Source organism: Chelonia mydas, chromosome 2 (assembly GCF_015237465.2).
Source record: "Chelonia mydas isolate rCheMyd1 chromosome 2, rCheMyd1.pri.v2, whole genome shotgun sequence".
Lineage (NCBI taxonomy): Eukaryota > Metazoa > Chordata > Testudines > Cheloniidae > Chelonia > Chelonia mydas.
The window spans coordinates 87,019,737-87,037,648 of NC_057850.1; the positions used below are offsets into that span (position 1 = coordinate 87,019,737).

General features: G+C 39.9%; 1 protein-coding gene across 3 annotated transcripts in view; it reads left to right on the forward strand.

Moving 5' to 3' along the window:
- Positions 1-17,912, forward strand: part of RAB31 (RAB31, member RAS oncogene family) — a 106,671-nt gene that overhangs the window by 71,760 nt on the left and 16,999 nt on the right. For all 3 annotated transcript variants that reach the window (XM_037892872.2, XM_043539885.1, XM_027824771.3), the window contains 2 exons: positions 15,949-16,020; positions 17,284-17,390. In XM_037892872.2, the coding sequence (XP_037748800.1) occupies positions 15,949-16,020; positions 17,284-17,390 (179 nt within the window). The remainder of the gene's footprint in view (positions 1-15,948; positions 16,021-17,283; positions 17,391-17,912) is intronic.

Below are 17,912 nucleotides of genomic sequence, written 5' to 3' on the forward strand. Positions count from 1 at the left end.
AGGATGTTTTTATTAGTGTGTATTTCAGTTTGTGATGCCATAAGTAGTTTCTAATTACAATGCTTTTGTCTGTATGCCTTGGGCTGCTGCTAATTTTCCATTTTGCCAGCCTGACGAATATTGTGGCAGCCAGAAGGCTATGTTTCCAAGACAAGGAAATGTATGTATACGCTTTTTTGCTACTGTTTTTTAGCAAAAGGGCATCTAGGTGTTTGAGCCAAACTAGAACTCATGCGCAGGGGTTTTTTCATAATTCCATATGCAATAACTTCATAAGTGGCTAAAAAGAACAATCCAAATGGATGTAGCTTTTACTCATGCTTTTACTCACAGGGACCTCTTCTCCAGTCTTTCCCACACCCACAAGTCGCTATTCACGCTTTGTGCATAGATCCAAGGCCAGAAGGGACCATTGTGATTATCTAGTCTGACCTGCTATATAACTTAAGACAAAAACTTCCCCCAAATAATTCCTAGAGCAGATCTTTTTAGAAAAACATCCAGTCTTGATTTAAAAGTTGCCAGTGATGGAGAATCCACCAAGACCCTTGGTAAATTGTGCCAGGGGTTAATTAACCTCATTAAAAATGCACACCTTATTTCCAGTTTGAATTTGTCAAGCTTCAACTTCCAGCCATTGGATGCTCCCATCACTTAGCAAAATTCTATTCCCTGATTTCACTGCCAGCTCATGGACGTCCAGCAGGGCGTGCTGGAGAGAAACTGTACCTTTCTAGTCCTCCCTTTTCCCTGCTTGAGAATCAGAAGCTAGAACCCTGCTTTCACTCAGTTTCCTTCCTAATAATGCAGCACTATGCACTAAACAACTACAGACTTTTCCTAGCTCATTTGACTTCTTTCCCACTTGCTGAGACACTTCTGGCTTTCTTCTGAACAGAGAATCAGATATTGTCTCTTGCCCTCCTTTACAGCAACAGGGTTTTTGCCACAGGGTTCTTGCTCTGTCAGAGCCTGGAAAGTATAAATCTAACTCTCATTGAAATCAGTGTTTAAATACCTTTTAAGATGTGGGCCCTAGTTAATAACTTATCTACAGACCTTGAGTTAGAGTTCAGACTTGTCCTGTGCCTGGACTTCAGCTTTATTGGAACTCAAACATAATAATACAATGTAGCATAATCTAAGGGCTTGTCTTCAGTGCAGAATTAACTCAAGTTATAAATGAAGTGTTGCGCCACCTTGAATTCCATTCTCAAGCAAACCCCTTAGCTTGAGTACTGTCGTCCTTTAAACACAAGTTGTCTGGGTGTGTAGGCTAAAGCACAAGAGAGCACTTGTCAGCTGCTAACACAATCTGTGCTGTTAAGCCAATTTGTTTAGCTTCAGTGCTATTTCATGACCACTCTCACTCAAGATGGCCTAACTCAAATGTAGATAACTCAAGTTAACTCTTCAGTGAAGACAACCTGAGCCCTGCCCCAAGGGCTTCAGACTAGGACCTCTTCTACCCTTTCTCTAGAAAGCAGCTCTCACCTTCTGTATACCTTGCATGTTGTTAATTGTTAACAAGCCATATCTGCCATAACATATATATGATTTATGCAGGCTAATAGCTGGTGCTAAGGTAGGACAACAGATGAGTTCTGTCACAATTTCATGTTTGTTTGTTTTTGTTTTATTTTGTTGGGGTGGGGAGGGAATGTCATCAAAATAAATAAGCAAATAAAGGCAACATGGCGTTTACACTTGTAGGACTGATCATAAAACTAGGTAACTACCTTGAAGTAAGTGTGTGTGTGTGTGTGTATATGTGTATATATATATATGTGTATATATGTGTATATGTGTATATATATATATATATGTGTATATGTGTATATATATTCATTAAACAAAAAAAAAAAAACCCAAAACCCTCACATGCAGACTACGAAAGAACAATTCAGAATAAAGATTTAATGTCACTAGATGTTTCACTTAATGACTGATCTTGATAAGGGCTGAACACTGTCATTTCTACAATATTTCAAAGCTTTGTTTTCTGCTTATTTTAAATATTCTCTCCTAAAATGCTGGTATATTTTTTTTTCTTTTACTGCAAGAACTCTTATCTTTTGGAGGCAATGTATATGAGTGAATAAGAGGCTTTTTCAGTCAACTCTGACAAATGAATAAGAAAAAAGAAAATGCTGGACTGGGTTGATAGACTAGCAATCACCTATAAAGATTTCTTAAATAAATTTTTCTGACCTATTGAACTTTGGGTCCAGAAGAAGATGAGTAATCTGTACATACTTGTGGGAGTGACATCTACTGATTTTCAAATCTTTGTAAAATACTGATCTATACAACTATATTTTTAAAAGTTTCCTTAGTACTAGAATTACAGCCCTGTGTTGTATGGAGGGAAAACTACTCAAGGTTATAAAATGCTAAATCATATCTGTGAATGGCATGCATGCATAACATTTTCCATTCACTCTTTGCCAGCTGGGAATGTTAGGAATTTCCCATCTCACCAACCCCTCCACTGTGTCTGTGTGAGAAGCTTACATTTCAGGATAATCTACTTATTGTTTCTATTTCTCTTCCATAACTCCTCTCCAACACCTAAGATTTTAAACAGTATTTCTGTGGTAGGCTATAGCATCAGAGAAGATAAGACACTGCACTAAAACTGATCTGGACAATGTCTGAAGTATAGCTAAGGGGTCTGGCCTAGCCCCCTTGGGCAAGACATAAGTATTCAGAGAATAAGTTGACAAGAATGAAAAGGAAAATCTAGGCCTGAGATACTCCACCTCTGATTCTAGAAACATTTGCAAATGCTTGAAAGGGTACCTGCTGAATTTAGCCTCGTTTAGTTTGCTTCAAGCTCCTCTGTTTGGTCTTAGATGCAACAAAGACCAAAGAAGCGATCACCTACTGCCTGATGCAGTTTATAATGGGGTGGCAAGGTCTTATGCTGCCCCCTGCTAGTTGGAAGTTGTGTGGAAATGCTGACTGACTCCTGCTGACTATGTGGCTGTTGCTAGGGTTTTCCTCCAGGGCTTCTCCGCCCAAAGTGCCACTCGTATCTCCCATATTATCCACGGTGTGAGTCACAAGTTGCACCTGCCACTTACACTGTCATCAGTAAGAGAAAACTGAGTGCTGTTCTATGCTACACAGGTTGTTAATGGCTGTAAAAGTCCGAAATGGCAGTCCAGGATTAGTGTAGAGTAGGGGGCATTCCAGCAATATCTCTTTTGCTCTGGCCATGTCCCCATCAGCAGGGGGTGGTATAGGAGTCTCTACTTTGGCTGTGTGGTACAGAAGGATTCCCCTGGCACAGGCTGGATACACCAACTCTATAGACAGAATTACCTCTGTATTTGGCATTCATCCAACTGCTACTGGAATACTGTATCCAGGTCTGGTGTCACAATTCAAGGACGTTGATAAATTAAAGAGAGCTCCCAGAAGAGCAATGAGAATGATTAAAGGACTGGAAAACATATCTGAGTGATAGACTGAAGGAGCTCAATCTGTTTAGTTTAACAAAGAGAAGATTAAGGGGTGACTTGATCACAGTCTGTAAGTACCTACATGGGGCATAGTAATGTGCTGGTGATGATGATAAAAGGCTCTTCAGCCTACTCTAGACAATTTCAGACTAGAAATAAAGTGCAACATTTTGGTCAATTAACCATTGGAACAGTTTACCAATGGTTGTGGTAGATTCTCCATCAGTGGAAATCGTAAAATCAAATTGAATGTTTTTCTAAAAGATATAGAAGTGTAGAGCTGGAAGGAACCTTGAGAAGTCATCCAGCCCATCCCCTGCACTGAATCAAGATGAAGTAAACCTACTAGCCCATCCTGAACAGGTCCAACTGGTTCTTAAAGCCCTCCAATGACAGGGATTCCACAACCGCCCTTGGAAGCCTATTCCAGAGCTTAATTGCCTTTATAGTTGGAAAGTTTTTTTCCTAATAGCTAATCTGCAGCAGTGGAGATTTAGGTTAAGCCCATTATTTTTCCTCTTACCTTCAGCGAAGAACAATTGATCACCATACCCTTAATAACCACCATTAACATATTTGAAGACTGTTACCGGGTCCCATACCTCACTTGTCTTTTCTCAAGGCTACACATGCCCAGTTTTTCAACCTTTCCTCCTCGGTCAGGGTTTCTAAACCTTTTATCATTTTTGTTGCTCTCTTTTGAAGTCTCTCCAATTTATTCACCTCTTTCCTAGAGTGTTGCTCCCAGAACTGGACACATTATTCTAACTGAGGTCTTACCAGTGCTGAGAGTTCTGGCCCCTTGGTAGAGTGGGACGGTTATACAATACACCCCGTGATGATATTAGTCTTTTTTGCAACTGCATCACATTGTTGGCCCATTTAATTTGTGATCCACTATAACCTTCAGATCCTTTTCAGCAATACTACGGCCTAGCCAGTTATTCCCCATTTTGTAGTTGTGCATTTGGTCTTTCCTTCCTAAATGAAGTACTTTGCTCTTTTCTTTATTGACAGGTTTCAGAGTAGCAGCCATATTAGTCTGTATCCACAAAAAGAAAAGGAGTACTTGTGGCACCTTAGAGACTAACAAATTTATCTGAGCACAGCTCACGAAAGCTTATGCTCAAATAAATTTGTTAGTCTCTAAGGTGCCACAAATACTCCTTTTCTTTTTGTCTTTATTGAGTTTCATCTTGTTGAATTCAGACCAATTCTCCAATTTGTCAAGGTTGTTTTGAATTCTAATCCTGTCCTCCAAAGTGCTTGCCACCTCTACCAACTTGCTGTCATCTGAAGATTTTATATGTATACTCTCCATTCCGTTATCTAAGTTATTAATGAAAAAATTGAACAGTGCCAGACCCGGGACTGACCCTTGTGAGACCCCACTAGGTACGGCAGTTCATATGTAATATGTTGCAGTTCAAACAGGAATTAATTCAGGGAAGTCCTATGGGCTGTGTTATACAAGAGGTTAGACTAGGTGATCACAATGGCCTCTTCTGGTTTTATAATCTATGAATCTATAAATTAGTCACACTGGAGAATCTGGCCCTATGCTTCTGTCCCCCAACTACCACATTGCTGTGCAGATACTACAGTGAAGATTGCAATAGAAATGCCTATAAATAAATATAAAAATGGTCCATAGGGATGCTTGGAATGGTTGTTAGTGGACTCAGTACCTCACTGACATTCAGCATGGAAGAAGCTGCGGGATAACAGAGACTGAAGGAGCTCTACAAAGCTACTGTTGTAGTCTCTTACTGAGCTTTTTTAATCACTGCTCAGGATATGCAGCAAAGCTTGTATGGGATTTAGGAAAGCCACCTTTGCTCCCCTCTTATTCTGGGCTGATCTGCACTGCACAAGTTAGAGCCGCCTTAGTGCTGCCCTAAATTACACAAATTGCCAGCAACACCCAGGGGCCAGAACCGCAGCTAGAGTGTAGGAAACCACTGGCCACTCCCCTTTTCCCTGACCACTCCATGTGAGAAGGGGTGGTGGTGTAGGAACCATTATAGCAGCTCTATGCCACTGGAGGAGAGCCTCTGATGACTGGTTAACAGAGACTGCTTAAGGCAATCTGCAGCCCTAGCATAACAGAAGGGCAGCGGGGCCAAATTTAAGTGAGTGGTGTTGTGACCTGGTGCACAGAGTCACAGCACCACTCAGGTTTGGCCCAGTCGCCCCTCCATCATGGCCAAATCTCCCATCCTAGGCAGATCCCTGGCTTGCCTGTAGCTAGAGTGGCCTCTACTGGTCATGTTGTCTTTGGGGCAGCTTTCCACCAAAAGGAGCAGAGATAAAATTACCCTAATGCATTGCAGGATGTGGCCCCTTGTAGTTTTCAACTTTATGGTAAATTATTAGAATCAGAAATGCAGAATCATGAAATCCTGGTTATAAAAATGCTAATTTCCAATAGTTAATCCCACATGATTTAAAGTTTCATACACTACTATTTTTCTTGTCACTCATTTTGGGCCTCTGTCCCACATTTGGTCCTTGGCAGGTTGCACATTAGTATTTTGTATTCTCATACTTAGTTTGGCATGAGTATTTCATTTGGGTAATTAAGCTAGGAGAAGATCCAATAAGACTTTTTTAAAGTAATTTCTGGAAAGGTTAGTATTAGAAAACACAAAAATAATTATTTGCATAATACTGAATAATATATATATGTAAGCTTTTAAAATCAGTGCTTCTGATAAAATATTTACACTTTTTAAAAGGTCCATTATTGCATAAAGTAATGAAGATTTTTTCCAAAGAACCATTTTTTAACTCTTATTGATTTATTTATTGTTACACGGTGTCTTTCCATGTTTTCTAGTGGAGAAAAGCACATTCTGTTAATTTGTGGAGAGAGGGAATCTTTGTTTCCTAATAGCTGAGTCTCATTAGTGGTACTATGCCATAGTGTTTTTATAACACTTTTATAAGGTGATTTGAAAGCAGTGGCAAAATAAGTTTAGATTAATTTTCTTTTCATCTGTTAGAGTATTCTGTGCTGTGATTATGATGGTATGATTACTAGCCCATTTCAGTTTCTTAATGAAATGGTTTAAAGGTAGCTTTCTCTCACCGATCTTGGGAAACTATAATAAAGTATGCTATTTTAATAACTTGAGCTAATGTGAAACATGATAAAATCACCAGGCAAGATTTTCAAATAGGAGTTTAAAATTAGGCCTCTAAATCCAATAAATAACCTTATTTTCAGAAATGCTGGAACATTAGATCACTTATTTAGGTGCATAAATAGGCCTTTAGGATCCTAAACTTTAAGCTTGTGGTTTTTTTAAATCTGGGCCACTGTTTCTTTTTTTTTTTAAAACTGTTTTATGTCTAAAAAATATTAGTATAAAATAATGAAGGAAATAACCATATTGTGATCTGGGAAAGCTGGCAAGCCTGGAAGTTCTTAAGAATAGAAGGTCACAGCTGGAATATAAGGGTGGGAATTTCAGAGGCAGTGTGCACTTCTCTGGCACTTTTGGAGCGCTCAGCCTTGCAAGAAATGGGAGTATTAAATGAATGAATTTACCTTAAAGAGTAGTGGAAACTTCCTGCTATAAACTGTCTCTCCAGTTGCAAAGTATATTTTATCAAGCCACCTTTATCATTAAGATGTCATGATTATACAGTTGACTAATTCATATGAATGGTATTTTCAAAACATTTTTGAGGAATCTTTTCAAAATGGCAATTTTTGAAACTTCCTCAGAGTCTAATTAAGTGAATTTTTCTGTAGTTAAGGCAGTAGCAAAAATCACTGCAGATTCACATTAAGAAGATCTGTCTAGCAGAGATGTATACTAAAATAAATGTGAAGGTATAGAATGGTCAGTTTCCTAACACCGGCCTAGTGAATAAATAGGTTTGAGTGTCTCAATGGATTTCTTATTCAGATATAGGTGAATTGTTTTACATCCACCATTGATAGCCTAAGTGCTGATGGCTAAAATGTACACTAGAGCACTCACCTTCTAATTTGAAACCCACTTTTTAATAAAAAGTGGCACCTAACAGATGAGAGAGATATTAATACTCTTTTCAGTGTGACCTGCAGAGAAAAAAGTTTGGACTTGTGCTTTTTTTACTGTGTTTGGACGTACAAAGAAGGCCGGAACAGTTTATTGCAAAAACAAATTAACAAAAAAAAGGGGTGGAGAAGAGTTCTTGGTTTTTACATTTAGGAATTCAGGTGTTGTCTACACTTGAAGACTCTGTGGTGACTGTAGAACTAGTGAATTGATGACATCACAAGAGACTGAGGGATTGAATGCGGAAGGGATTTTTCATTAACCAAAAGCCTAATGAGCTTTTGAAACAAAAGATGTCTTTGTTAAACATCCAACTCTTTTGATGAAGGTATGGCAGTTCACAACAAACACAAGACCTCTGCAAGAAGTCCTCCATTGAAACTAGGGGAGACCAGCCTTGACTTTCTTGGTATTTTTGAAGTAAAAGATGAGAACACAGGGGCCCCTCTTAAAGAGCAAACAAACTTTGAGGCTTCCTTTATATTGTTATGAGCTAGGTGACACCTTGTTATGGGATTGTGAATTGATAGGTGTAGACTCACCCTTCAATTAACATAACTGTTAGCCTAAGCCCTACCTAAGACAAAGAGTATGTGAACCCACCCAGGAGCGGTTGCCAAATATTGTTTTGGGTAGGATGTGTGTGTGTGTGAGAGAGAGATTGTGATGGCAGAACACAAAGAAACTGAGGAGAGACAAGAAACCCTAAGCTGCTCCTTTAGGCTATGTCTACACTGCAATTAAAAACCTAGGGCTGGCCCATGCCAGCTGATTTGGGCTTCTGGGTTGTTTAATTGTAATATAGCTGTTTGGACTTAGGCTGGAGCCCAAGCTCTAGGATCTTGCATGGTGAAGGGTCCCAGAGCTTGGGCTGCAGCCCAAGCCTGAACATCTATACTGCAATTAAACAGCCCCTTTTTCAGAGCTAGGGTGACCAGATGGCAAGTGTAAAAAAATCGGGACAGAGGGTGTGGGGGGTAATAGGTGCCTATATAAGAAAAAGCCCCCAAAATTGGGACTGTCCCTTTAAAATCAGGACATCTGGTCACCCTAGTCAGAGCCCCGCAAGCCTGAGTCAGCTGGCACGGCCACCCTTGTCTAATTGCAGTGTCGACATACCCTGAAAGCATGGTGGCTCACCTGAAAGAAACCTGGGGAGGAGTTTTTGGGTCAGGGTGAAGGCCGAAGAGTGCTTTTGATGCTGTAAATCAGTGGTCACCAGTTGATCGCGATCAACTGGTCAATCCTGGAGACTCTCCCAGGCCATAGGTTTTCCTGGTTTCAGAATGGCTACAACCTATGCTCTGTGCCAGAATTGTAGGATGCAGTTGTCCTGGGAACATTGGTTGAAGAACCAAAGCAGCCAGCTTTTGGGCCTCAGTGAAGTAGGACCTCTATATGGATATAATTCAGATGTGGAGCCTTTCTATTTTCACAAGCATTATGGCGGTGTCCAGCTTTTTGTCTGAAAAAGGAGCATCAAGTGTGAATCCACACTAGAGCATACCACTTTTCTGTAACCTCAGTTTTGATTGGATGACTGAAAGACTTATCCAAGTTCTGTGTGTGGCCATTAGCCACTGGTTGGGATGTGATAACATTTGCAGTGACTTTTTGCTGACTTTTTGCTCCTTTTTGCTGAAGCTGGAAAGTCTTTTGATGGTCTGCTAAGCTTTCCAGCTAGAATGAGTAAAGACCACGTTTGTGACTCTTTCTCTCTCCATCGAGTGCACTGGGTTTGATCCAGCAGTTGAATGAATGTTATTCTTACTAACAGCCTCCTGTTCATTACCAGCAGATTTAAATTCCTGGTAGAGCTTAACTGCTTCTGATGACCACCCACGTGTATGCGGTCAGTGATAGCTTCTACAGATTGATTTCTTAGCAGCTACCTGAATTAATTTGCAGAAAACTTGATAGGAATAATTTATATTGGCTGGTCATGTCAAGTCCAGCTCAACCAGTTTGTTGACAGACATTTCTAGTTCTGCTTGAAAGACCTCCCACCGAGCTTTCTGAAAATTCCACAGGGCTTTCTGTATACTATTTGTTATTGATATTCACAGGCCTATGGTGATCAAAGACAGCCAATGGTGAGTGTTTGAAAAAGCTTTAAGCATCTTCTCCTCTATGATCACTGGTGGTGGTTGCCCATGAGATGAAAAGGAGATGCTGGATGAAAAGCCTGTTGGCCATCTGCTACTGTGAAAGCTTGGCCTTTGCTTTGGGTCACAGAGGAGTTGTAGGTCAGTGACTAATGCCCACTCCATCAGACTCTGTCCATCTGAGTTGTTGTCAGAGTATCCCCAGTTGACATGGCAGGAATTGAAGTTGTCATAATAGGTCAAAGGACCTGGAAAGGTGGGCAGCATGGGGGTTGACCAGTTAACTGATGGAGGCTTATGGCCATTAATCAGTGTAAGCTCATTCACCTTTTATAGCATTCTATTCTACAATGCCATTCGGACCAGATGTCAATACGGTGAGAGCGGCCAGCCCTTCTCTAACATAAAATGCCATCCCATACTGGTTGTGATGGGGATGAGCCATGAGCCAGGAACTGAAAGATGCATGTTGGTGGTGGAGTGTATCTCCTGAAGCAAGATTTCATTTGCTTCAAAGTTTATAGCTAGATGGATGAGGATATCCCTTTTCATCACCAATATCCCTCAATATTAAAATGCAGGATCTTGAGAACTGGCCCCAGTGCTAGCGTCTGCATTGAAAGGGGTCTCACTGGAGGACAGCTCTTTGGGCTGATTGTCATTTAGAACTTGAGCCTGTGTTCTGCATTTTATCTACTTTTATTTCACTTCATGCCACTCACCCAGGGATCGCCATGAAAAGACAGTAAACATATCCTCCTGGATTAGGCTTAATGGGCTGCTGACTGGCATGGCCACAGTAGCTGCTACAATGCAGAAATTTAGCTCATCCTTTTTTTCCCACAATGTGACCAGGAGGCAACAATGCAGACGGTCAAACATGTGGTGGAGGAGTGCACAATTAGAAGATAGGAGCGTGGACGGCAACACCTTGCTACCTCTGATGATGTAGCAGTTAGATGGCGGAACAACCTAGATACCGACTTGTGACACTTACGAAAGACAATGATGATCCGGGTTCCCGCTTTGTCTCCTGGGCTAATTTTCTGGAATGCTAAGCATTTGAGATTAACTACCTGGCTTCTGGAATTAGTGTATTGATTACTAGCCAAGAACTGTTTCCAAGCTTATGCATATTTTGTTATCTAGATAAAAATGAATCAGCATGTATATAGACATGTAGAGTTTCTACAAGGGTTCAGACCAACAAGGCCTTGTGTATTCTCTGTCAGGTTGGACCTACATTCTGCAACAATGCCCCCCTAGTTTCTGAGATGCTCTAGTGTTTTTTCATGGGAAAAAACAAACAGACTGGAAATTCTGCAGCAGTGTCAAGAAAATGAAAATTGTGGAGGGGAGATACTGAATTAAACATGAAAACAAATCCAATCTGTTACAGGTGTCTGGAGGGAAGATGAGAGTGTGTTGCATCAGATTGGAAAATCTTTGGGCACAGAATTTGGGCCTGATCCTCCACTGCCTTGAACATGGTTTAGTTGGTTACAACTTTGCAAAGAGAATATAAAATCTGACCAAATGAAAATTTTACTTCAACTCTGAGCTAGGGCTGGCTGGAAAACAAGTTCCATTTGTGAAAAAATTCACAATTTGTTTTTGTTCTGCATCTAAATGAAATAGAGACCTTTTGAGGCTTTTTTTTCACCAATTTAAAAAAAAAAAAATCGAAGCCCCACCAACCCCAAAATAGCCAATAGCACAGTGGTTAGGATACTCCCCTGGAATGTGTGAGAACCAGGAGAGTGCCTAACCACTGGACTATTGACTATTTTAGGATTTCTCTCTCCATCTCTCTTTCCACCCCCCAAGAAAGGTTATGCTGAACCTGAGAAACCTTTGTACGAAAACCAATATGTTCCTGCAAAAAGTTTTGGTTTTGACAAATTGGTGTTTGAAAAAAACATTTCATCAAAAAATTCCCAACCAGATCTATCCTACTAATAGCACCTTTTTCTTATATAGTGCTTTTCATCAATAGATCTCAAAGCGCTTTGCAATCTTTAACTTATTTATCCTCACAACACCCCTGTGAGGTAGGAAAGTGCTCTTATCCCTGTTCTTATCCCCATTTTACAGATGGGAAGCTGAGGCACAGACAAAGTGACTTACCCAAAGCCACACTGGAAGTCATGGGAATTGAACCTAGCTCTTTCACAGTCTGGGCCTGTGCCCGAACCATTGGACAATACTTCCTCTCTACTCAGTTTTTTAGAAGTGTAAATGATACAAGACACAGGAAACTGGAAAGATTAGACCTTCTTGTCCTCTCATGTGTTTTTAAAGTGTTATATACACTGCAACAAAACTCTGTCCTTGTCTCCGTGGGTCCCACATTTCCTGGCAGATTCTGCTAGCCTCAGAGGCTCACTGTGACCCTCCACATAACCCTTCTCTCTCTAGAGACAAGGGTCACAGTCTACTGAGCCATTTTCATCATAAGCCCACAAGGGAGGTGGAGGAGAAGCTATCCTCCCTTGCACAGTCTCTGTTGTCTCCCAGTCTCAGTGATTAATTGGGTTGGGGGGCAAAAGGGGAAGCTTGGGCCCACCCTCTACTCCAGGCTCCAGCCCAGGGACCCTAATAGTATCAGCTATGGTAGCTGACCTTTTAGAAATATGACACGTACTATTCCCTGGGCTACTTCCCCACAGCAGCCCCTACTTCCTCAAGCTCCACTTCACCCTTACCTCAGGGCCTCATTCCTTGTGCCTGATATGGTGTGTACTGCTCAGTCTCTCCAACAGCACAGCTTCCTCCCACAGCTCCTAACATCCACCCCCACCTGACTGACTGGGAGGCTTTTAACTAGTTTCAGACAGTACCTGATTGGCTTCAGGTGTCCCCTAGCATTCTCCCTGCCTTCTGGAAAGTGCTTAATTGGCCCCAGGTGTCTTAATTGACCTGGAGCAGCTTCCATTTCACTTATCCTGGTACCAGGGATTTGTTTAGGTTGGAGCTAATATATCAATCTCCCACTACTTTTCTATAGCCATCTGGCCTTGCCCCGTAACAAAACCTTTGTATTATATTAACCTTGCAAATTTTCCAGTCAAGGCACAAAATTGGCTTGTCTGCCCTTGACCATGATGCATGTTGATCATAAAGATGTGTCTTACTTGTATGTCAAAAAAATTACTCACCTGGGAGAGTGAACAAGCAGTAATTTGCAAGATGATGCTGGATAAATAAATAATACATTATTTTGTGGCTACAATGAGATTAAAAAGAGTGAACAAATTTTTCAAGGAAGATTATTTTAGTTATATATAAGAATCAGTCTTAGGTGAATAAGCAAAAAGGCTTCCTTTCTCTGTAGTAGCATAAGTTTAAATTCTAAACCCGCTATGTTGTGTTTACTCTTGTAAACAAATAAAAGTGTAGCTGTTTTTGTACAGCCATTTTATAGTAATCATTTTTATCCTTTCTTTTAAAAAAGCTGTTCCTTGAAATTAAAGCTGTAGTGAAAAGAAATTAAATTTAAAAGAACTTGTATCTTCTAAATATAGATGCAGTGCAAGATGACTATGTCAGCTATTTACAATTTGATGATAAACTATACATTTTGATTTATTATTTGTATAGGAATGACTTGTAAATGTTTTTTATTCATGCTTAGTTCCAGGGTTGAATGCTGTTGGCCATAACTTGAATTCACACGTTTGTGAACTGCCAGTATAAATCCTATACTCCATTTAAGTCTAAATTAAACCGTAATTTAATTAAATTTAACATTCTTGGGGGGTGGGGGGAAGAGACACCAAAGAAGCCCACCACAATAGCACTGAACTTTAGGGAGGGGATCTACACAAAAATGAGGAAGCTAGATAAATGGAAATTAAAAGGTATAGTCACTAAAGTCTGCATGGAAACTTTTAAAAAACAGCATAATAGAGGCTCAAATTAAATGTATACCCCAAATTAACAAACAGAGTAAGAGGACCAAAAAAAGATGGGTTAGAGGCAAAAAGGTCCTTTACAAATTGGAAGTTAAATCCTACTGAGGAAAATAGAAAGGAGCATAAACTAGTCAAGTGTAAAAGTATAATTAGGAAGTCCAAAAAAGAATTTGAAAAGTAATTAGACAAAGGTTCAAAGCCACAAATGTTTTAAGTACATCAGAAGCAGGAAGCCTGCCAAACAATCAGTGGGTCCACTGGTTGATCGAGGTGCTAATGGAGCACTCGAAGATAAGGCCATTGCAGAGAAGCTAAATGAATTATTTGCCTCAGTCTTCGCTATAGAGGATTGAGGGAGATTTCCACACCTGCACCATTCTTTTTAGGTGACAAATCTCAGGAACTTTCCCAGATTAAGGTATCAAGAGGAAGTTTTGGAATAAATTGGTAAATTAAACAGTAATAAGTCATCAAGACCAGATGGTATTCACCCAAGAGTTCTGAAGGAACTCAAATATGAATTTGCAGAACTACTAAGTGTGGTATGTAACCAATCATTTAAATCAGCTTTTGTACCAGATGACTAGAGAATAATAGCTAATGTGACACCCTTTAAAAAAAAAAAAGGCTCCAAAGGTGATCCTGGCAATTACAGGCTTGTAAGCCTAACTTCAACACCAGGCAAATTGGTTGAATTTGGTAAAGAACAGAGTAATCATGACACATAAATTAACACAATTTGTTGGGGGAAGAGTCAATATGGCTTTTGTAAAGGGAAATCATCCCTTTGAGGTGGTCAACAAACTTGTGGAAAAGGGTGATCCAGTGGATATAGAATACTTGGACTTTCAGAAAGTCTTTGACAAAGTCCCTCACCAAAGGCTCTTAAACAAAGTAAACAGTCATGGGATAAGAGAGAAGATCCGCTCATGGATCAGTAACTGGTTAAAAGAAAGAAAACAAAGGGTAGGAAGAAATGGTCAGTTTTCACAATGGAGAGAGGCAAATAGTGGTGTCCCTCCAATATCTGTACTGGGACCAGTGCTGTTCAACATACTCATAAATGATTTGGAAAAGGGGGTAAAGAGTGAGGTGGCAAAGTTTGCAGACAATACAAAATTACTCAAGATAGTTAAGTCCAAAGCAGACTGCGAAGAGTTACAAAGGGGTCTCCCAAAACTGGGTAAGTGGCCAACAAAATGGCAGATGAAATTAAATGTTGATAAATGCAAAGTAATGCACAGTGGAAAACATAATCCCAACTGTACATACCAAATAATGGGATCTAAATTAGCAGTCACCACACAAGAAAGATCTTGGAGTCGTCGTGAATAGTTCTCTGAAAACATCTGCTGTATGTGTAGCAAGAGTCAAAAAATCTAACAGAATGTTAGGAACCATTAGGAAAGGGATAGATAATAAGACAGAAAATATCATAATACCATGGTACACTCACACCTGGAATACTGCTTGCAGTTCTGGTCACCTCATCTCAAAAAAGATATATTAGAATTGGAAAAGGTACAGAGAAGGACATCAAAAATGATTAGGGGTATGGAATAGCTTCCATATGAGGAGAGATTAAAAAGACTGGGATTTGTCATTTTAGAAAAGAGATGACTACGAGGTAATATGATAGAGGTCTATAAAATTGTGAATGGGGTGGAGAAAGTGAATAAGGGAGTGTTGTTTACTCTTTCTCATAACACAAGAACCAGGGTCACCAAATAAAATTAATAGGCAGCAGGTTTAAAACAAACAAAAAGAAGTACTTCACACAATGAACAATTAACTTGTAGAACTCATTACTGAGGATGTTGCGAAGGCCAAAAGTATAACTGGGTCTAAAAAAGGACTAGATAAGTTCTTGGAGAATAGGTCCATCAGTGGCTGTTAGCGAAGATGGTCAGGGATGCAACCCCATGCTCTGTGTGTCCCTAGCTTCTGATTGCCAGAGGCTGGAAGTGGACAACAGGGATGGATCACTCAATGATTGCCTGTTCTGTTCATTTTCTCTGGAGCACCTGGCATTGGCCACTGTTGGACGAGAGAATACTGGACTAGACAGGCCATTGGTCTGACCCAGTATGGCTGTTCTTATGTTCTTGAATTTCTCCCCAAAGCCTTTTTCACACCAATCATGTACTATGCTTCAAAAAACAAAAAAACCAAAAGAACCCAAAACACGGCAAGAAAAATATGTAGAACTCAATGTGCTAATTGTATGAGTCCAACAGAATAAAGAACAGCCTTTTTTAGAGGTCTGATTGAAACTAAAACTGGGCAAACGTTCAAGAAGCTCACTCTCTCTCTCTGATGAAAGAATATGATGCAATCATGGCATGTCTTTGTGACCTGGCACCGTGCAAAACTTTAATTGATTTATGATGTTTTGTTGGTCTTTTAACAGTTTCATTCCTTGGCACCAATGTACTACCGAGGATCAGCAGCAGCTGTTATAGTATATGATATCACAAAACAGGTAAAGCTTTCTGTTTGCAATTCCTATATAATATATAGTTTGGTTAATGACTTAATGTATTGGCAAAGCTGTGGTGGAAGCGCCATTCCCTGAGTCATTTAAAAATGGACTAAACAAAACTCCGGAAATTATACTGCAGAGGAAAATTCTGAATTTGCCTCTTTGAGATGGACAAGATGACCTACTGGATTTTTCCCATATCTAATTTCTACTACTAAAAAACATCAACTATTTTATAAACTGAAAATTAATCTTTTAAAAATGTGGCTACAAGCTTGCATTTGCAGTCTGAGAGCTGAATTCTTCTAGGGTTGCTTTACTTTGAAACAAAGCAATGAAATAATCTTTGGCTCAACATTATTAATTGAAATGGAAGTCTATTTTCAGCTGATAAAGTAGCCCTGTTCACATGTCATCCAGCTGCAGATCCTTGCCCTGCCCTAATAAGAAATTGCTACTCTTAAAATTCAAAGAATAAAATTTTGATTTTAAAAGAAATCCCAGATGATGGAAGCTGAGTTATAGAATAAGCATTAGTGGATGAATGGTTGCAATATTTTACTTATCTCTTTCTTCTCTCCTGCCTATTGAATGATTTACTTTTAGCACTGAAGGCCTGGCTCTGTTCACCAGTGCATTAGTGTTGCTGCATTAGGGTTGCCAACCCTCCAAGATTGTCCTTGAGTCTCCAGGAATTAAAGATTAATCTTTAATTAATGATTATGTCATATGATAAGACCTCCAGGAATATGTCCAACCAAATTTGGCAACCCTAGCTGACACTGGTCATGGCTGCATAGCAGTACCATAGGTTGTAATTTTTAACTGAAATGACTCATAGTTGGTCAGAAAGTCTGTAGACCTTGTGAAGGTGGAACTTAGTCCTGAGTCATCCTTATTCAGAATGTCTGTGCAGCAACTTTCATTCTCTGTAAGGTTAATATTCAAGTATTGCATAGTATTGTGGGATGTACCTTATATCCCAAATGCTAGGCCATACTCTTCCCTCAGAGGTTCATGCACGACTCCCATTGATCTCAGCAGAAGCTACACATGCATTTCTGAGGAGAAAATTTGGCTTGATGGATTAATGCAGTTGAGAACTAAGTCTGAGGTTCAGTAACATCAATCATGCCTTTTAATGAGAGCCCTGGAAATCATTGTCACATGACGGCTTTCTGTGTGCCCTTCCTGTAACTTCAAAAAAATGACTGTGTCTGTCAAAGAAATCCTGCTAGACGTTTCTTTATGTATTCGGTTTAGGATTCATTTCATACTTTGAAGAAATGGGTAAAAGAATTAAAAGAACATGGTCCTGAAAATATTGTCATGGCCATCGCTGGAAACAAATGTGATCTTTCTGATCTCAGGTAATGTATCTATTTGGTATTAGAATGCTGTTTGGTATGCACTGCTTTCCTCCCTCATACAACCATGTTTGTATCGTCATCTGTAGTTAGGGTTGCCAAGCCTCCAGGATTATCCTGGAGTCTCCAGGAATTAAGAGATTAATCTTTAATTAAAGATTATGTCATGTGATGAAACCTCCAGGAATACATCCAACCAAAACCCTACTGCTACTCATGGTGGAGGCCCCCATTGAAATCAATATCTTTGATTTCAATTATTCAGGATCAGGTCCGACTAACAGCAGCATCACATCCTCCAATATTTTACTCTGAACTCCCTTTTTTGCTGCACTTCCACTGCTTTGACCAGAATTGCAGGATGTCAGATGTTGTTTCTGTGCATGCTGCTGCAGGCTCTGGCACATTACACTGATGGATACGATATGGGACTTTTCATTCTGTTGTACTATAACTAGTTCCAATGTATACCGCATGCATAGCTCAAAAGTGCTTGATTAACACTGGAGTGCTGGAAATTCTGTG